Genomic DNA, 22,379 nt, shown 5'->3' on the forward strand with positions numbered 1-22,379 from the left:
TCATGAGGGAGTTTTTCCTTTCCACTGTCGCCTTCATGCTTGCTCAATATGAGTTCTGTGATGGAGTTAAATTCAAAGCAGTCTGCTCCTCAGATAAATAATGTTAAACTGTTTAAATATATATATATGAATGTTTCTGTTCAGTGCCCTGAGATGACTTCTGTTGTGACTTGGAGCTATATAAATAAACTGAATTGAACTGAATTCAGCTCATTTTTCTTTCCATTTTTTTCTCTGAAGATCAAAATTTAAAAAAAAAAAAAACAATAAAAAAAAAAAACAAGTGAAGGTGCTGACAGACAACAGGAAGTAACGTCTGTGTAAGAATCTGTGTTTATGTCTTGAGATCTTTGTGTTTTCTTGCGTCATTCTGCTCAGCCTTCCTAGTGTGTTCCCCCCCATGTAATCCGCTCCTGCCGCTCTCACCTGATCCTCATCGTCTTTCCCCAGGTGTTGGCCATTGCGTCTCGTTAGCGTCCCTTTAAGTTTAGCGTCTGTGTTTCCACCTTGTCCGTAGATTGTGCTTCCCAAGCCATCGTGTTCAGCTTCCTCTGCGTCTCCCGGAATTGATCACTTTCGCTGCCATGTCAGATTTTTGTTTTTGTGTTTTCTTAAATAAATCAGTTTTCTTTGTTTTTACCCTCGAGTTCCTCGCGTCAGTCTGCACTCTGGGTTCAACACTTTGCTAAACATGCTAGTCTGATGTTATGTCTCATGAGGTCTGTTTGTGTTGTTCAAACCAGAAAAGTGAAACCCAATTTCAAAATGAGGATGCTTAGTCTTTATTTCCAGGCCACATGGCTCAAACGGTGATTATAATCAGAATTTGAACACTGGGACACAGCAGATGGACACAGACACCGTGGAAGAGAGAAATAATCACCTTCTCTCCTTCCACTTCCCACCTCCTGTTGCTGAGGAGGACAGAGTTAAATATACGGTAAGCCAGAAGGGCCAGATTTCACAGTCCTGCACAGATATAGCCTCTCAGCTGGTGACTACCACCATCATACTTTACAGTAAACAGGAGCCAGGACTGGGTCAAATCGCCACAAACAAAGCGAGGACAGTTGCTGGAAACTCAAATAACCTCGTTGGTTTTCGAATGGAACTCATTTTTGTGGAAACCATCAGCTGAGTTCTGGAGAACAGGTTTGTCTTTTCAGAGAGGTTAAGAGTTCCTCTTCAGTTTTCTTCCATTTGACAAGCTCTGAGTTCACTTAGGTTTCCACCATCAACTACAAGCTGGTTTGTGATGCAGGTTTTTTCCCCAGGTAGGACACAAAACGCTTGTTTTGAACCAAAACATAACAACAAACCGAGAGTAAAAACTCTGTACTAAACCAACATTGCTTCAGAAGAGTTTCCACACAGGAAACCAGTAGAGGAGATAAACGCCCACAACAAGTTCTTCTTCTCTCATTCTATTAACCGTTGCATCAAACTTAGACAAGCAGATGCCCGATTATTTTATTGTAAATTGTTTCTGCTGATGAAGGCAGCCATATGATGATGTCATGAACAGCAGATACAAACATAAACGCAGCTGTTTCCAGACGTGTCTACTTCAACATTTAACGCTTTTTAACAAGCTGCAGATCTGATGCCGACAGACTGAAGTGTTTCCTCTTACTCTGCATTCAAAACAACAAAACAAACAAAAAAATAGGGATGCACAATATTGGATTTTTGCCGATATCCGATATGCCAATATGTTGAAGCTTATTTGGCCGATAACCGATGCCAATACCGATATTTTTCCCCTAGACCTATTTACAGAGACTACATAGCTTTCTCTGCTGTGGGATTAAAATAGGACATTATTCTGCATTAGAGCTGTCATTTCGAACCCGGGCCTGCACCCAGCCCGACCCGAAATTCGAGCTGGGCCAAAAAAATGTGCTGGATGGGCAGGCTGGATCGTGTCGGGCTTTTGATTGCATCAGCGGACGTGCATGGCTGACGATCCAATTTGGATCACCTGCCGAGCGCGGCCATTTGATGGCGCGCTAACCGGCCGGTTGAAAGAGGTGAAGAAAAGTCCAGATGGTTCACTGCCAGTGACCCACCTGAAGCTAGGACTGTCACAATAACAAATTTTGCTGGGCGATTAATTGTCTCAGAAATTATTGCGATAAACGATAATATTGTTTGAAATTTAGCAATAATTATTTGTCAAATTTTAAAAGAAATGTTGATTTGTTTGGTCTGCAGTACCTTATTTGACCACCTGATGGCAGTATAAGACTGTTTGAACCAAAGGATGGATAGCTGAGCAGCGTGTCTCTTTAAGAAAAATGGGAGGGGCTTTGACGTGACATGGGCTGTCATGGTAACATGCTCGGTGGTTTGAGCTCTTTAGCATAGCATTTTTCACACAAAGCTTTTAATGAAAAACAGTAAACAAGTTCTCAGCTTCTTTTTGCAGAGAAAAACAACTTTTTACACGAAGGCACAGGTTTCAACCGTGAATTTTGGAACTCGGCAAGACGGAGGTTTATTCCCGGGGTCGGCCTCTTAGCTTAGCTCATAGCTTAGCTTCTCAACTTAGCTGCTTTTAAGGATCCAAAAAAGTGATTTTGGATGGTTAAAATAGATTTTAAAGAGAAAGGGAGGGGTCAGTGAAGAGCACCGGAGTTGAAACTTTTGTCATCCAGTGACTTCCGTAGAAAAAGAGACACACGAAGAAACGATAAAGCCGGTAAATTAAAATGTGGTAGATAATTTTCGTTCATCATGCGATTAACTGATTTATTGTTCATCACGACAGGTCTACCTGAAGCTTAACTGGACTCAGCCGTTGCATCAGCAGACGTGCGCGGCCGACGATCAAATTTGGGTCATCAGTCGCGCGCGTCCGCCGACCGTTAATAACTTTAATAACTATAACATTATAATAACTATAATAATCCACTGACTCTTGTTAATAAACAAGAACTCTTTTATCTTCCTTTCTTTGAAATATGTTTTAAAATCATGTCAAACTGATTTGCTTACAAAAACAGTAAAAACTTAAACTTTTTTTTTTTCCCGGGTTCGGGCCTGTAATCACAGTTAATTGGTCGGTTTCGGGTCGGGCTTGGAAAAAAATGATACAGGTTCGAGCCGGGCTGTATCGGATTTTTTAGGCCCGAATGCAACTCTATTCTGCATGGTCTTCATCAATTTGGCCTGCTACCAAATGCAGATACCAAAAAGGGGGATGAAAATTATGTAACATTTCCACTTGGATTATGCTTAATGTCAAATTTATTCACGACATCACCTTATATATACGTATATTAACAGCACCTTTTATATTGGTGAGTGAATTTGATGGAATAGACAATGTCCGATATTTAACTTTATCGCTAATAGCAGCCAATACAGATACCATGCCGATAATATTGTGCATCCCAAAAAAAAAATTTTTTTTTTTAAATGGCACGCCCCGGACATTTCATAAACAGGAACTCACCATTGAAGAAGCTTTTCACCTTCAGGTAGCCGACGCTGAGGCGGAGCACCGACAGCTTGTCCAGCCGAGCCCGGACCTCCTCGGAGAAGGGCAGCAGGCTGGTGAGCTTGTCCAGCTCGCCGTTGAGGCGGTCGCGGTGGCGTTTGGATGGGTTGGACTTGGCGCCATCGGGGGGAGGTTGTTTGGGGCTGTAGCGAAAGAGAAAAAAAACAACGATAAAGACAAACGAGAAACATTTCTGTAAAAGATGTAAGAGTGATAATTTAAGTTGGACGGAGAAACGTCATGAGGGCGACAAACAAGCTGAAGGCTAAAGGTGCAATGAACGCTGGCGTATGTGAGCGTCAGAGCAACATCAGCTGGGATTAATACCAGATGACACAGCAGGAAGGAAACAAGGGGAAATATCAACAAATAAACAACTTTCTGTGAAACTTTATGCTTCCTGCAGCTCATTGTCAACAAAAATCCTGATCTTCATGTCAGATCTGATTTAAAACACTATTTATTTATTTTGCTGAAGCACTTTCTATTGGATCTGCGAGGCTAGCGTGTGTAAAGTAAAAAAAATATAGAAATAAAAACAGCACTTGTCATTTAGAGTTACTATATTGAGTGGAAAACAAGACCTAGACCACCTCGGTTCTCCAAGGGGTTAGGCTGCTTCAGGCCCCAGTTACCATGGGAACCAGGTGAACTGAATGATGTCACCTGTTCCAGGGCTTTCTCAGCCACATCATGTCGTAGCTGAGGTTTCACTCAGAGATAGTTCTGAAGCTGCTGAGGGTTTGTCCTTCTAAACAGACATGTTTAAGGCTTTTTAAAAAAATGACTCTCCTTTAAACAAAATGTTAAAAAAATAATAATCCTGACAAGAGAGGTTTTTCATCATGGGGTGCAAAAGCACTAAAAAAGGTTTAAGTTCAAGGCCCACGATTCCTTGATAGAGTGAATGTCGCCCGCTGCTTTTATTAAACTAAGATCATCTTATGATAAGAATTACCTATTAAAATCAAACTTGGAAAATAAGGTTAGCGTGATCTGATGCACTACCTCAAGAGGTCAGGCTCAGAGTATGTGTTAAGGATCACTCTCAGCTACCACATAGCTTTAGCTCAACATACGAAAGACATTATTGTCTCGACTAATGCAGATCAGATGTGGATTTTTCTATTTTAAATCTAGTAATAAAGAGCAAACTCAAAAATCAGAGTAACTTATTTTATTATTTTATGTTTTTTTGGTTGGATTTTTTTTTGTTTTTATTTTTTTGCATCAGCACCTGGTAGCACCTCAGTCTGCAGCACCCGACACTTATGTATGTGTGTGTGTGTGTATATATATATATATATATATATATATATCAATCAATCAACCTTTATTTATACAGGTAAATCCCATTGAGCCTCGAGGACTCATTTACAAGAGAGACCTGATTTCAACAAAGAAAGATGACAACAATGGACAACAGCAACAAAAATGCCAATATATATATATATATATATATATATATGCATGTGTATGTATGTATACATATAGGTTAATAATGAAGTAGTACTCCCTATCACCTTGTGTATGTGCATACTGTGTTTTTCACTGTATAAGCCACACCTTTTTGTATAAATTAGCATGCGCTGCGACTTATACAGTGAAGCGACTTATTTAGTTTTTCCCATATTTATAACCCAATTTTTGGCTGAGATCTGACGATTTCATTCATTCTGACATGGAAAATACTGAACACTACCATTTTCAGCCACTAGAGGGCCCCCGACTAATATAGCAAGCCAAGTGTCTCATTAATAGGTAAAAGTGGCTATTAATGAGACACTTGGCTTGCCATACCAAGCCACCTTCGTCTTGCTCCGGAACCCCAGGAGCAAACGTTAAATCAGCTGCATTTCGCCATTTATTAAGGAAAAATTAAACTGAGACACACCTTTACTATAATGTCGAGCAAACAATTAACTGTTTTTAGGTGGTTATCTTGTTAAGCAACAAAGTCCATGCTCCAGGTATACAATCCAACATTTTTTTGGTCAGGTCAACTGGACAGTTTCTTTTTTTTGTTTGTGCTGAAACGTTTCACCTTCCATCCAGGTTTGTTCCACTTTGGAGTAAGCTGTTGGGGGAAGTATCAGTTTTGTGTTTCCTTGACTGATGAAGCCTTCTGGATGGAAGGTGAAATGTTTCAGCACCAAAAAAAAAAGGGAACTCTCCAAATGACCCGACTGAAAATTGTTGGGTTAGCTTGTTAAATTTCGAAGAAATGCACGGCGAGTCGTCCCTCTGCGCGCTCTCGCTTCTGCAAATCGGATTTTGAAAATGCAGCTGATTTGACCGTCAAAGTGCATTTATTAAGGAAAAGTTCAACTGAGACACACCTTTGCTATAATGTCGAGCAAACAAATAATTGTTTATGTGTTAATCTTTAGGGGGTTTCCTTAATTTAAAAAAAAAAAAAAAAAAAAATCGGAAATTGACCGATACTTGCATAAAAAAACGATTTTACCGATTTTTTGTTTTGTTTTAACAACAATTGTCTAAACTTTATTTATATTTTAGAGCACTATCTCATGGCCAGTTAAAACAAGTTTGTATTGTTTCTAGGATATTGTTCAACGGTATGTTTTTCAATAAAATAAGGTTAGAAAATTGAAGGTGCATTTTGACCTTATAACACCTGACAGTGTCGCTTAGAAAACAAAATTGGTATCGGAAAAGAATCGGAATTGCCAGGTCAGACATTTTAGAAATCGGTGATCGGCCAGAAAAGTCCAATTGGTGCACCCCCTTGTTAAAGTCCTCCCATGCACGCTCCTGCGGCCGCTATTTGGCTCCCATTTGATTTTTGGCACAACACCGGCCCACGTTTCCGACAGCGAAGCGACGTGTACGGCAGCAAGTACGGTATTTGTCTTTTTTTCAAATGTGTGCATTCTACTTCTTTTTTGATTAGCCGTATGTATTTTTTCTGTACAATTAGAAAATGCTTCTGAATGCCTCGAATTCCTCTCCCCCCCCCCCGGGATTAATAAAGTATCTCAAAGTTCTTTATTGTCATTCGCATCACAACGTGGAATGAAACTGTGTACTCAAGGTCCCAGTTACATCCAAAAACAGAAAAAAAAAAAAAAAAGTATAAAAAGAAACAGTATACAAGGATTTAAGCTATAAGCTAACACTAATAATGTAAAATAATACAGTGTATTAAACAGCAGCCTGAACATGAGTCTGTAGTGAGCTGATGGGTATGAATACAGCAGCTTAAAGAGAAGAAAGCAGCAGAACATATGACCAATTAAAGTGGCATTACAGTGATTTTTAAATTTTAATTTTTAATCCATCTCTATGTTGTGGATGCCGAGTTGCTTCTTAATGGCTCTTGTCCAGTCAGGGTGCATTTTTTGCAGCATCTCCAACGTTTGTTCCTGCCATTGTATCTTGTTGTGGAAGGATAATCAAATAAAAGCTATGGTCACATGTGAGCTCAGCCTTACTGACAGAGAACGTGCATTCCCCTCCCGGCTGATCCACTGGACCAGTGGGGAAAAAAACATCCCTGGCTAACAAGATCATCAACATCAGGTCTGTGTTTTATGAAGCTTTTCAGCTGCAGGACCTCACGTTAGAAAGTTTCTCCAATTCTACCGTCATTTTTCAACAAAAACATGAACCGGTCAGCAGTCGCAGCACCTAAACCAGGACAGAGTAACCGAAGCAGAGCTGAGCCTGGTCTCCACAGATCCGATGAACACTTTGATATTTGATCATCACTGAAGGCAGACAAGTGCTTTTACTCTTTGCACCCTGCTTGTGCACATTTTAATGCCTTAAAGGACTTTTTCCATGCTTACACGACTCCATTTTTTCTTCTTCTCCTCCTTCTTGGTAATAAATCATCACAGAAAGCATGAGATGGAACTAAATCATGTACTCAAGGTCACAGTTACACCCAAAAATAGCAAAGATATAAAGTGTAAAAAGAAACGGTATACAAGGATTTAAGATATACACTAAACAAACGACAAACGGTACGCTAAAAGATCCAAGGTGCCGTATTTTTCGAACGATAAGGCGCATTAAGCGAAACAAAACAGTCAGATAAGTCAAACTTGATTAGACTCTTTCACAATAACCACATAAAATCTGTTCGAGGTCAGAAAGCAAGAGGCAATTAAAGGATTTTAAGTGCTCCTTATAGTCTGAAAAATACGGTACATGCTAAAACACTAATAATGTAAAACAATACGGCGAATCAACCGCAGCCAGAACAGACACCTGTAAACATTTGATAAACTTCATCACTCGGAACGTGGCTCTGGCAGGTCTAAACCTCAAAACGTGACCTTGTATCAGCAATTTAAGGCAATATGGGACGCCTTCATGCAATTTTTGTAAAGTAAACAAGCCGAAGTGAACGAACGGAATGGAACAAAATAAAAAAGCAGCACCCAATAAGATTAATAATAATTCATACAACTTAATATATGAGTGATACTCTATCAAGGCTTTAGAATTGGATGACTGAAACCTTTATTTTTATATTTGTACTAGGAATGTGCGATATGGCATAAAATTCATATCACGATATGTATTGTGAAGGGTGGCGATAACGATATATATCGCGATAGGTTTTGGGTATAAAACTTGATAGGAATTTTTCTAAAATCATAGGGCGTCCTTTTGCTATCATATACTTCGAATTAAGAAAATTCCACTACTACGTCCAGAGTTTTTAAATAATAAACAAATCAAGTATTAGGCTTCTTGCTTGTAGTGCAAAACGATGCAAAATATATAAAATGTAGTTTTCGCCATATGTTTTAAACAAAAGAATATGCTGTTAACAGTTTCCAGTTTTGCTTAAGAAATGAACAGCAACAGAGCAGAATTTTACACTGAAACACTTCACCCTCCAAACCTCTAGTGGGCGCCTCCTTCCGCTTTAATGGAGAGCTGACATAAAATGACTGTGGCTTTGACCAGAGGGTCTCGCAGTAAAATCACACAACACAGCGTTCTTTTCACAGATCAGAGAGCAGGTTTCTCTAAAGCTGGCCAACGCTTACTTTAACTTTCGATGGGAAAAAAAAAAAAAGAACAGTAAAACTTTCGACGGAACACAGCGTTTTGCGCATGCGTCAGAATACGGCAACACTATGGCAAGCCGGCTGTAGTTAGCTTGTAGCTTCGCTACTTAGCTCTCGAAGAAAAGACTTAAACGCCACATGCGCAGTTTTCAGCTCAAAAAAAGTAACGATTAAACTGACAGCTCTGATTTTACTTCAGATACAGCATTACTGCGGTTAGCTGGTAAAAGACAGATCTCTATTGTAGGCTAAATTTCTATCGTTTCTACCGTGTGCCGTTTATATCGCGCATTCCTAATTTGTACATGTGGTTATGCATTTGTACCATTTTTTAAATTATTACTACTATTATTTTATTTTTTCTTTATTATTATTATAATATATGTAGTATGACATATATATATATTTATTTATTTTTTTACCCTGAGTGTTAAATGTGGGTGGGGGGTGGTGATTGTGGGTGGGAACTCTTTAATGTCTGTTTGAATGTATATTTTCTATGTTTCATATATGAAAAAACCCAATAAATATATTGTAAAAAAAAAAAAAAAAAAAAAACGTATCAGCCTCGTGGACTGGAAATAGTCTTACAGTAGTCAGCTGTTTAGATTTTACAACAAACACGCTGCCGATTATTAGTTTTTCTTTTGTTTACAATGAACCAAACATTTCCCAGATTTTTCCTCAAGCCCACAACAGTCATGATGCAGGTTAATAATCAGGATGTTTGACAACGATCAAATCAATAACGTAACAGTGAGTTGTCCGAACAGACGACCAGTTGCTCCTTACAGACAACAGAAAGTGAGGCGCAACCCGTGTTCACTACGGTTTTAGCTTCGCACAACATGGACTGGATGTTGTGAGACTTTTGACTTCACAGCTACGGGTTGGAGCAGCCATGCAACTGCTGCTTTGTGAGTTAAATCAGCTTCAGATGTTCCTGTTGGAACAGAGGATTCAAGGTCAGGTGAGGCTGCAGTGTGTAAGCATGTGTGTGTAGCTGCACAGACACAAAGCGCTGAAACAGAAGAATCAGGAAGCTCGTAGAAAATATATACGCATAAATCCACTTTCATTTGTCCATTTACGTTCTTCTGATTTTATATAGCACATCTGTGACTAAAAAAATTTCCCCTTAAATGGGTTACACAGAGTTCAAAATGCCTTTACGGGGAAAAAAAAAATGACTTAACAAAATAAAATGAAACTGTCAAAACAAAGCCAAACATGACAATATAATGAGAAAACAAACCAATAACTTTCCTGTTTAAAGCGCCTGCAACTGGAGTTTACGAGCTATTAATTTAAATGTAGCACAGACAGCAGCAAGAAAATGCACTTTAATGTCAAAAAGTATTGATTAACGTCACTAAAATCAATCAACCTTTATTTATACAGGTAAATCCCATTGAGCCTCGAGGACTCATTTACAAGAGAAGATGAAAAAAAAAAATGATCCTAGTTGGTAGAAAAATGTTCCATTAATCTAATAAAGTAAACTATAAAAGTAACTAAAACATTTTTTTAAAGAGCCACACTTTAAATCTTAAAAAAATAATAAGAATACAAAAGCACCCCAATAATTATGACACGATTGTCAGATACAAATATCTGATTTTTTTTTTTTGCTAAAAAATAAATCTTCCATGTTTACATCAATAATGTATACAAAAAATATTACTCTTGCCTGTTATTCATATCATAAAATATTTTAAGTGTTGAAAAAAAATAATAATAATAGGTAAAGCTTTGAAACTTTAAACATTTACAGATGGAGTTCCTCAGGGTTCAGTGCTTGGATCAATACTCTTTACTTTATGAATGCTTCCATTAGGTAAAGTTATTAAACAGCATGGGATAAATGTTCATTGTTATGCTGATGATACACAGTTATATTTGTCCATGAAACCCAATGAATCCAATCAGCTACTTAGACTAAAAGCATGTTTTAAGAACCTGGATGATCCTAAATTTTCTGCTTTTGAACACAGACAAGACTGAGGTTTTAGTTTTTGGAACTGAGCATCTTAGGAATTAATTTTTCAGTCTGTCTCCCTCCTTAGATGCCATTAATCTGGCCTCCAGATCTAATGTTAAAAATCTTGGTGTTATTTTTGATCAGGACATGTCTTTATCCCCCACATTAAAAACGTTAGAACCACCTTCTTCCACCTGCGTAATATCACTAAAATTAGAAACATCTAAAAATGATGCAGAAAAACTGGTTCATGCATTTGTCACGTCTAGACTGGACTATCGCAATGGTTTATTATCTGGGTGTCCAAATATTTCTTTAAAACGTCTTCAGTTGATCCAAAATGCTGCTGCCAGAGTCTTAACTGGAGTTAGTGGGAGAGATCATATCTCTTCAGTTTTAGCTTCTCTCCAATGGCTCTCTGTCAAATTCAGAACTGAATTCAAAATGTTACTTCTAACCTGCAAAGCTCTCAACAACCTAGCTCCATCTTATATTACAGATCTTATTGTTGCATATTTTCCTAACAGAGCAGTTTGCTATCAAACTGCAGGCTTACACACGATTCCTAGAGTTTCTAAAAGCAGAATGGGAGGAAGATCTTTCAGTTTTCAGGCTCCTCTCTTGTGGAACCAACTTCTAGTTTCTGTCCCTGAGGCTGACACATTGTCCACTTTTAAAGACTTTCCTTTTTGATAAGTCCTATTGTTAGGGTTGGTTTGTTATGCTGCTATAGACTTAGACTACTAGATGACAAATTGACCTCATATCCTTAAATGAATTGTTAAAATTTAATAGTTTTCATTTGATACTATTTCTATCTTAGCATGTGATTTTTGACCTGCCATTGTGCATCTGTTCCTCTCAAACCCAGCCGGTCGAAGCAGATGTCGCTTGTCCTGAGTCTGGTTCTGCTAAAGGATTCTTCCTCATGAGGGAGTTTTTCCTTTCCACTGTCGCCTTCATGCTTGCTCAATATGAGTTCTGTGATGGAGTTAAATTCAAAGCAGTCTGCTCCTCAGATAAATAATGTTAAACTGTTTAAATATATATATATGAATGTTTCTGTTCAGTGCCCTGAGATGACTTCTGTTGTGACTTGGCGTTATAGAAATAAACTGAATTGAACGGATTAGATTAAATACAGATAATAAGCTCGTTTATAAAATGTTCAGGTCTTTGATTAAAAAGCTGTTACGGTAAAATAAATGTGTAAAACTTTAAACTTTTGGACACTGACCCCTGACCCCCTCTCCCTGCATCTGCTTCCAATAACGCTTAAGAGTGCGGTATATCTGGAATCGAAGCGAGATGACTATCGCTGCATTTCTGACGGCGTTCCCTGCGAGAACAATGAGCAGTCAGTGTTGTTGCTCCTCGTTTTTAATCGAGCAGATCTGGCCTGGAAGAGGCGTGTTCCCCCACTCCTCTCTGCTTGTTACATGAGAATGTGTGCGAGGGGTTGAGTCCAACTCCAAGAGACGCTCGCACAAAGGCACTTTGTTTCTGACGGGCCACTGACACCTTTTCAGAACAAAAGAAACTAAATACCTCGATCCTGCTGCAGTTCTGATCCAAGAACAACAGGACGATGATCTAAAATCCAAAAAGCACCTGATTATAAGGCTCACTGTCCATTTTTGAGAAAATTACAGGATTTTAAGTGCACCTTATAGTTCGTAAAATACAGTACCGTATTATTCGCCGTACACGTCGCACCGCCCTATAAGTCGCATCAGTCCATATTTGTCTAATAAAGTGGAAAAATCCATAAATATGTCGCTTCGCCGTATACATCTATTATGCATCACCGCTGACAACCCGGAAATGTGGGCCGGTGTTGTGCCAAAAATCGACGGGCTGCCAAATGGCGGTAGCATGTACGGGAGGACTTTAACAAGAATTTAACAAGATTAACACTTAAAAACAATTATTTGTTTGCTTGAAATTATAGTAAATGCGTCTCAGTCTAATGTTTGCTTAGTAAAAAAGGACTTTAATGGTCAAATCAGCTGATTTTCAAAAATAGATTTGCTGCCTCTGTGCTCCCGGGAGCATGCAGAGGGAGGAAAAAGGAGGAAGAACGCGGCTCGTTTCTTCGACATTTCACAAGAAAAGCACCAAAACAATTATTTGTTTGCTCGAAATTATAGCAAAGGTGCGTCTCTGTTTAACGTTTGCTTAAAAAAATGCACTTTAATGGTCAAATCAGCTGCATTTCGCCGGGGCGGTGCAGCTGGTTTGACGGTTCCAAGCAGCAAGCAGAAGGAAGGTGGGGACACTATGGCAAGCCGATTATATCATTAATAACTGAAGATTCTCAGTCATCCAGGACATGGTAAATTCAAAAAAGTTCAAGAAAAAAACAAAGTATAAAATAAAGTGTAATAAATAAAGTCCAGTTGTTTTTGTCTTGAACTTTTTTGAATTTGTCATTATAGCCACGTTTACGTATTACATGATACAACAGCATGCCACACTACTACTACTACTTTGCTTCCATCTTGTGACTGAAAGTGGTACTGTTCTTTTTTTTTTTTTCAGTCATAATTGTAGTGAACCTGATCTGGCCTGATCTGACCCTGATGACCTCAAATCTATCAGATGGACAGAGACTGTTATTTTCATTGATCTGAAAACAGTCTGAGCCATCTGGTGACTTTCTTTCTTGAATTAATCAAGCAGAAAAGACAATTCTTTATAATCATTACTGTCTTACAAATGTTTGATAATCAAATTGTGTTAGTTTCACTCAATGCTTACAGGTTGAAAAGAACTACTCATTTTTATTTTACATAAACAGTAAGTAATGATTTTTATTCCTCATTCAAAGAAGAAATCAGGTTAATATGCATTTCTTGATTTTCTGTCTGAAATGAGCCAAGTCGTAAGTATGTGAAAGTTGAAGCTTCGGTCAACTAAATGTTTACTGAAAAAGGGATGTCATGTTTTACTATTTGGAAAGATACAACAGAGTGAGGCTCCAAAAAGTCTGGTATTCTGCAATAATCTTTTCTGTATGTTGAAAACAAATTCATTCCCTGACCTCGACTTTTGATAATACCTTACGTCAAAAACCACACCTCTTTCTGGTACATCCACGAATCAGAAAGCTCTAAATTGAACCGGAAGTCGACCCATTTAAAATGTGGCAACTTTCCAGTTCAAGTTAGTTCTCAAGGAGTTCTCAAGGAGTTCTCAAGGAGTTCTCAAGGAGTTCTCAAGGAGTTCTGAGGAGAATTGGTTAGAATTCATGGGGAATTCATGAAGAATGGTGAAGTGAATGGAAGAGAATTCGAGAATTCAGGAGAGTCAGAGACGTTTGGAATTATAACTTCTGTTTGAACAACCCACGCACGACTATCTAAGGATTTCAGCAGCTCTCAACGGAGACGCTGAAAGGTCTGGAGGATTCTCTATCGAGCTGATCTATCATCACCAGGTAACGGTCTCTTCTTCGACTAAAGTGTACCGGAGGCGAGCTGAGATCTGATGAAGCGTGCACGTTCTGGTCAACAGATATTAATTCCCTCACATAGTTCTCTGTAAGAAAATCTCCATTTCATCTTAAACTCTTCTCTCTCTCACAAAACCAGTACAGATATTTTAGAAATATCTGAAGCAAAGTCCTCGTTCACCGCCGAGTGATCGATGCTCATTTTCTGTGAAACTTGTCTGTTATTATTTTCATATTTTGCCAAATTAATGTAAATGTTTGATGTTAAACTTTGATTCTGAAAATAAATGACCACATTCATTTTGATGGGTCAAAGATAATAACGTCTCTCGTTACATTTTTGTTAAAATTCAATGCACGACTTACACAGTCAGAAAGATGAGGAACTCGTGAAATTGTATGCATATATATTTCATATATTTGTCATACTACAACTAGTGACACGTACCCACGTGACTCACTACAACTGGTGGCCCGTACGGAAAACGGTCATATCTCAGCCATCCATCCATTATCTTTACCCGTTTATTCCATTTTGGGTCACGGGGGTCGCTGGTGCCCATGTCCAGCAATCACTGTGCGAGGGGCGGGGTACACCCTGGACAGGTCGCAAGTCCATCACAGGGCCACATAGAGACAAACAACCATGCACTCTCACTCACACCTAGGGACAATTTAGAGTTACCAATCAGCCTAACATGCATGTTTTTGGTCTGTGGGAGGAAACCGGAGTACCCGGAGAAAACCCACGCATGCACGGAGAGAACATGCAAACTCCACCCAGAAGGCCCCTGGACCGGGGTTTGAACCAGGGACCTGTTCGCTGAGAGGCAGCAGCTCTACCAGTTGCGCCACCGTGCTGCCCCATATTTCAGCCAATAATGGTTAATAAATATGGGAAAAAATCCATAGATAATAAGTCGCAGGGCATGTAAATTAAGCAACAGTGCGACGTACACGGCGGAAAATATGGTACACTGAATCAAGTTTAAACAGGTTCTGGATCAGTTATGACTGTTTCTCTGCTCAACAAGCATCAACTCTGGACAGAAACGTCAGTCTGAAGCAAACCTAGTGTTGTTCTTTTAACCACAGTTGATTTAAAAGCTAAATATTATAAAAAGAGTCCAAATGTTTTTATTCTCTATAAAAAAATGATAGACCTAGCATTCCCTGAAGAAATGGGAGTTTTACACAAAGACTCTTTTATTGAGGAGGTACAGATGTACAGCTGTTTGGTCAAATTTGTTAATGCTCTATATCAGCGCTATTCAACTGGTGGGGCCAGGGGCCAAATCAGGCCCACTGGAGAGCTCAGTTCGGTCCACCAGTAGGTTCATTTTTAAATAAAACTAGATTTTAAACTGTAAAACGATCTTAATTATTAATTCCCAGCCCCTGAGCTCTTGGCTTTCAGTAACTGTGGCCCCCTGACCAGTTTAGTTGAATAGCTATGTGCTGGGAATGATTCTCAGCTCACCTTTGACTACTAACGCTTTGCTGAATGCATGTAAGCGTAGACAACACTGCAAACTGTCGCCCATTGAGGCCTACAGGATCACCCAGTGTTCATCACACCAGTTACAAAGTAAAGAAGCCTGCCTGTTGGGCCTTTAAATTGCGATTTTCACGTTTAGTTTTATTTTATTCAATTTGACTTCCATGTTTGGACCTCAGAAACCAGGAGACCTGGTTTCTGTCACATCAGTCATGAGAAAAAGACGACGGAGCAACTGCTGCCACTGTCCAATCACTTAACGCATATACCTTCACCACAAATTAAGCAGAACCTCTGATCTAGCAGCAACATCTGACTGCCTTGGTCCACAAGAGTCCAGTTCAGTCCAGGGCTGAACGATTTTGGAAAATATTCTAATTGCGATTTTTTTTTTACCTTATTATTGCGATTGCTATTTAATATGCGATTATTTTTCAATGTCTTCTTCTCATGTATTTTTCAATGAACCCAAGTAATAAATCAATCCGTTTAAGTTGCAAAAAACTCCACTGTTTTCTGCTCCGCTGCAACTCTGTTTCTGCACTGTTTTATAGCTCTGGGATAGCAACTCGGCTAAGACGTGTGTGCGAGGGCGTTCTGTACCGCGTATCCATTGTGTTTACCAAAGCCATAAACCCAGGCTTGGTCACTATATTAATGGGCATTAGGAATGTGCGATATGGCATAAAATTCATATCACGATATGTATTGTGAAGGGTGGCGATAACGATATATATCGCAATATGTTTTTTGGTATAAAACTTGCAAAAAAAAAAAGCATAGGGCGTCCTTTTGCCATCATATATTTTGAATTAAGAAAATTCCGCTACTAGGTCCAGAGAGTTTTTAAATAATAAACAAATCAAGTATTAGGCTTCTTTCTTGTAGTGCAAAACAGTGTTTTGCGCATGCGTCAGAATACGGCATCACTACGGCAAGCCGGCTGTAGTTAGCTTGTAGCTTCACTACTTAGCTCTCAAAGAAAATACTTTAACGCCACTTGCAAATAGTTTTCAACTAAAAACAGTAACGATTAAATTGGACAGCTCTGATTTTACACTTGAACACCACTTGCGCACAGTTTTCAACTAAAAAAGTCACGATTAAACTGACAACTCTGATTTTACTACAGACACAGCATTACTGCGGTTAGCCGGTAGAAGACATATCTCTATCGTAGGCTAAATTTCTATAGTTTCTACCGTGTACCGTTTATATCGCGCATTCCTAATGGGCATAATGTCTTTTGCTATGAACTCTGTTATTGCTTGAGTTATTTCCACGTTGAATTATGTTAATTCGAAGTAATACCTTTGAACAGATCGTTCAGTGAGCCCTGTCGGCTGGTACTTTGCTTACTTGAAGTTGAAGCACTGGTCATTGGCATTCTAGCCATGCAACCATCGTAAATGGTAAGGATGCACGATATTATCGGCATGGTATCGGTATCGGCCGATATTAGAGATAAAGTTAAATAACGAGCATCAGCCATTCCACCAAAATAACTCACCGATATAAAAGGTGCTGTTTTTTTTAATATATAATTATATATTTATATAGTGCTACATCATTTTCAGACCCTTTTTGGCATCTGCATTTGGTAGCAGGCCAAACTGACAAAGATCTTGCAGATTAATGTAGTATTTTAATTCCACAGCAGGGAAAGCTATGTAGTCTCTGTAAGCAGTAGGTCTAGGGGAAAAATATCGGTATTGGTATCGGTTATCGACCAAATAAGTTTTAACATATTGGCATATCGGATATCGGCCAAAAATCCAATATCGTGCATCCCTAGTAAATGGCTTTGTGGTGTTTTTTCAAGTGTTGATAAAAGTTTGTGGTATTACCTCGAGAGGTAGCAACGGCAGCAAGGCAGGTTCTGCACAAAACATGCCGTTGCGCGGCGTCTTCTTTTTTATAGCCAAGATAATTCCAAACAACGGACGTGCTGCCCCTCTTTGGTACCAAACTTTCAGATGTGTCAGCTTCTGTCGAGCCTGACATCACTGTGCAACAGGTTAAAGCGCAGTGTTGACTTCTCCCGCTCCCTGCTCTGCTTTGCTCCGCTCACTCGTAAGTCCCGTAACCAGATCACGTGACCAGTCAATTTGCAACCTTCGCGATAAGAAAATCTCATTTTATCATATTGCGATATCATTGCGAGTGTAATTAATTGTTCAGCCCTAATTCATTCGGTATAGACATGAAGAGATCTGTTGTCTGAACCCATTCTTTAAATCCTACATGGCCACACAGATCTGTTTCAGACACAACTGGGCTGCTTTTAAATTATAAATGTCAGCTTACTGCTGAGAGGACTTGTGGGTTTCAGCATCGCAATACTCCCGCCTGCTTTGAGTAAAGATGTGACAGCTTTTGATAAATGAAAGAAAGTGACTCATCCCCTTGCTGATGACTAGTTTGAATTCAAATAAAGATGAATTATATTTACGTTGCATGAATTGTTTTTCACAACAAAGCAAGGAATGTTCCAGGCTGATCTCAATGGTCTCCGAAAAACTGAGTCGGGATCACCGAGTCCACCTTAAACTCCCCATCTGTGTTGTTTTATCTCAGCCCCCTCAACAACCTACAACAGTCACTCAACGTGTCAGTAAAGATGGGCTTTTTCCAAACTACTTTAGCTATGCATCGTTTCTGTCTCGTATGTTCCTCCCATCAATAAAACATCTGCAGATCACTGACTCTGTGGTGTGTTCAGGGTCATTACCACTTTAAATGCTTTACTGACATGTTAAGGTTTTATTTGACACTATTGAGTTATTTATGGCCCAGTTTGTTTCTGTAAGGAGTTTGCTAACCATTGCACAAGCAAATTATTAAAAATCAATGTTGCAAGGTGTGAAATTGTTATCTATTTGCATGGATATTTTTGTTTAAAGAACAACTGCCCCGATAATAAAAAATAAATAAAAAAATGTGACAATAAGGATGAGCTCGTATTGGACAACTAGACATGTTTCCAGGAAGGATAGGATGAAATAACATCTGAAACTGACATGCAAACATGCAAAGTGAGGGAAACTTTTACTGAAACTAATATTTGTTTTAACCTGTTGCAGCCTGAAATGCATAAACGGTAGGGGTGTAACGGTACACGTGGGTGTATTGAACCGTTTCGGTACGGCACGTTCGGTTCGGTCCACGTGTGTACCGTTTTGGTTATTGTTTTCCACTCGTTAAATTTTATTAACGAGAGATTATGCGCCGCAAAACTAAAGTTCCTAAGCGTGTTTCAGCACAGCGCTATTATCTTGCAGCACGCGTAGCATTAGCAGCCTAGCATCTCGTTGCGGTCTCCTGTTTGGGAACGTTATGGCTTTCTTGTTAAAAGACAAGTGAACAAATCCAAAGATGTGTGTCGACGTTGATTCACGGACACTGGATCTGCAGCAGGCAACACGTCGAACTTGTTAACGCGCTTGAAACGACATCATCCGAACGTGAACGTCTCTTCTACAGAATAGCAGCTGAGTCTTCTTCCTCTTCAGGGAAATCCACCAGAGATCACCTCCAGCTAAGAAGTCTGAACTTTTCCAGGGAGAGGTGGGAGCAGGTCCAAGAAAAGGTTGTGAGTAATAAGGCCAAATACAGCCACAACGCAAAATTAGCATAGTGCTACCTCTTTATTCCTGCTACTGTTGCTAGTGAGCGGTTTTCTCCACCGCTGGAGATATTCACTGCAACTAGATCTGTGATTTTGGCTTTTTGGCCAAAAACTTAAAACTTGACTAGTTAGATTGCAAACAGTCTGTTGCTGCTTATTGTTCTGGTTCTGACTGTTATTGTATTTATTAAGATTTTTATTATCGATAGTAGAGTTTATTTATTGTAAAGAGTGACGTTTATTTAAAATATCCAAATGGGTTGCTTTTATTTAATTTTATACAAACAAATTGTTTACTTGGCATATTTTCAAAATAAACACTGTGCAAGTCTTCATTTTGGCCTTTTTTTGTACCGAAAATTAACCGAACTGAGCCTTCCTTGAAACTGAACCAAACCGAAATGTGATTTTAGCGTACCGTTACACCCCTAATAAATGGATGTCTATAAAACTAAAAAGTTTATCAATCTTAACAATTTCAAATGTATGACGCTAATATGTGGAAACATGGTCTACGATGAAGAGGGTAAAAAGATCTTAAAGACCCAATCAGTATATGGGTCAAATATATGTTTGATTTAATGTATAATTTAGGGATGCACAATATTGGATTTTTGGCCAATATCCGATATGCCTATATGTTAAAACATATTTGGCCAATAACCGATACCAATACCAATACTTTTCCCCCTGCACCTACTTACAGAGACTACATAGCTTTCTCTGCTGTGAAATTAAAATACTACATTATTCTGCATGGTCTTTGTCAATTTTACCTGCTACCAAATGCAGATGCCAAAAAGGGGTTGAAAATGATATAACATTTCAACTTGGATTATGTTTAATGTCAAATTTATTCATAACATTTACTCTCTCTAACACGACAACACTCGAATAGTGCACATTTGTAAATTTTCACAAATCTAAACTCAACCTGTTCACAAGCGACAAGTGAAAAGTGCATAAGTAGCTTATGCGCTCATCCTTATTGTCACTTTTTGTTGTTGTTGTTGTTCTTTGAACAAAAATATCCATGCAAATAGTTAACAATTTCACACCTTGCAACATTGCTTGTTAATAATTTGCCTGTGCAAAGGTTAGCAAAGTCCTTACAGAAACAAACTGGGACATTAAACACAGAGTAGTGCATTGATAGATATACTTGACAGTTTCTTCAATTAAAAATTTACTTGAAAAAGAAGCCTTTTATATCGGTGAGTTATTTTGAAGAATGGCCGATGTACGACATTTAACTTTATCGCTAATATCAGCTGATACCGATACCATGCCGATAATATCGTGCATCCCTATTAGAATTGCTTTTATCTCTGTAAAACCAAGTCTGTCAACAAGCAATAAGTTAAAGTCTATAGGTCTGTTTTCTTTCCTCTCACTTAAAGGAAGTGAATCGAGTGAGCAACCTGAAAAGTATTCGGTCAGTGTGATGAATCTGTGGGAGGAAGACAACAAAAATTCATGAAGCTCCGACCTCAACCTCCAACACGTTCAGGAAAACCTTTCGCACCATAAACCACAGCCGTGACCTCCACAAACATCTATCTGCTTTTTCAATCCGCTACTTTTTCTTTCTGCTTCACAAACGGACCAGGATGCAGTCTCTTTTCCCTCTCACGAACACAAACTCGGGCATAAATTTCAAATTTTCCAATCTTTCCTCAGGTTGGACCACTTTGACACACTCATAACTCACTCAACCAGAACTATTTCCCCCCTAAACTAAAGAAAGATAAACTCCCTGGGAGACATTTCTCCCTAAAAACCTGAACATGGCAGACTTATGTAACTGTTTGCGTGACACAAAACTATGTTAATTTGAGTCGAGGGAGGGAGGGGAAAACAGCTACACCCCCACCCCAACAAAACACACAAAGACATAAGGAAAGACAGGAAAAAAGTATGTTGTGGCAGTCGGAGAAGGAGGAGGAAAAAAAAAAACACAGAGCGAGTCTCAGATTACACCATCTTCCCGCTCCCTCCTCCCTCGTGGAAACATTGCGTGAGAGCGCTCCTACTGCATGTCCTGATTATGATTAATGCAGGTACCGCCACACACACGCTGAAACCACGGTTCTGGCTGGGTTGTGCTGTGCTGCAGTGGTCATTTCGGTTCCGTCCGGTGCAGTTTACGCTCTAAAGTTAAACATTTCAAGTCGGTATGGTCACAGAGTGGGTTACGGCAGTTCTCGTGCTCGGAGAGGGATTTACGCCTTGAGGATGGCTAAAAATTCTTCTTTTTAAACTTTAAAAAGCTATAAAGTTGGGTAAAAACCCTCTAAATCTCTGAACTCTACAGGATAAATGATGGATATATTTAATCATGCCATTGTTTGGAGACATCAGGACCAGGGTAACTGAGGACACAACTCCTTTTCTCATGTTGATGCCTTTAGAAGCTTGTCTGCTGTTTTGGAATACTTTTAAATGTCTTCAATCAAAATTTTTCAAACAGTTAATTTAGCTAACGTTTTTATTTGATCATCAATGAAGCAAAAGGAATTACAGACTGAAGTAGGACCGAATGAGCAGCCCATAGCTGTGATTGTCAGTAATAATAATAAAGTGTTATGTATCGTCATCGTTGTATAAACCAGTGGTTCTCACCTGGTCTGGCTTCAGGAGCCATCGTCAATAACAAACCACGACTAAAATCGAGAGAAATTTTCAACTTCTCGATTATTTATTTTTTTTTAAGAAAAAAGGTCGAGTTTGAACCTGAGATAATAGAATAAAATATCACAGTGAGCCAACACACAAAAAAAACAAAACAGCGAGTGCCAGCACCAGAGGGAAATACTCCCTTCAACTAGGGATGCACGATATCATCGGCATGGTATTGGTATCGTCCGATATTAGCGATAAAGTTAAATATCGGACATTCCTTGAGGTGCACCGATCGGATACCAACATCAGCATCGACCCAGGTATCGAAAAACGTCTGGATCGGGTATCGGTGACAATGTGATCGATCCATGACTGGGCAGATCTATTCACTCTAATCCTATGCTTTGTGCTCTGAGCGATGTCACGCGCTAGCGAACTCACCGCACAGATTGTTTTCAAAATGGAGCGAGCGAAAGGATCAGCCATCTGGAACTATTTCACGCTACCTCAGCCAACACATTCGACAGCTACGTGCAATACGTGCACAGCGACGGTTCCAGGGGGTGTCACTAAAACTTCCAGTTATAACACTACCAACTTAATCAAGCATCTCCAGAGATTTCACCCTAAAGAGCACGCCGAGTTT

General features: G+C 39.2%; 1 protein-coding gene across 1 annotated transcript in view; it reads right to left on the reverse strand.

Annotated features, from left to right (window-relative positions):
• Positions 1-22,379, reverse strand: part of ahr2 (aryl hydrocarbon receptor 2) — a 119,121-nt gene that overhangs the window by 91,224 nt on the left and 5,518 nt on the right. Inside the window, exon 2 of the mRNA XM_037696400.1 lies at positions 3,458-3,645. Coding sequence (XP_037552328.1) covers positions 3,458-3,645 — 188 coding nt within the window. The remainder of the gene's footprint in view (positions 1-3,457; positions 3,646-22,379) is intronic.

This window comes from Nematolebias whitei, chromosome 23 (assembly GCF_014905685.2).
Source record: "Nematolebias whitei isolate Nwh7 chromosome 23, NemWhi1, whole genome shotgun sequence".
Lineage (NCBI taxonomy): Eukaryota > Metazoa > Chordata > Actinopteri > Cyprinodontiformes > Rivulidae > Nematolebias > Nematolebias whitei.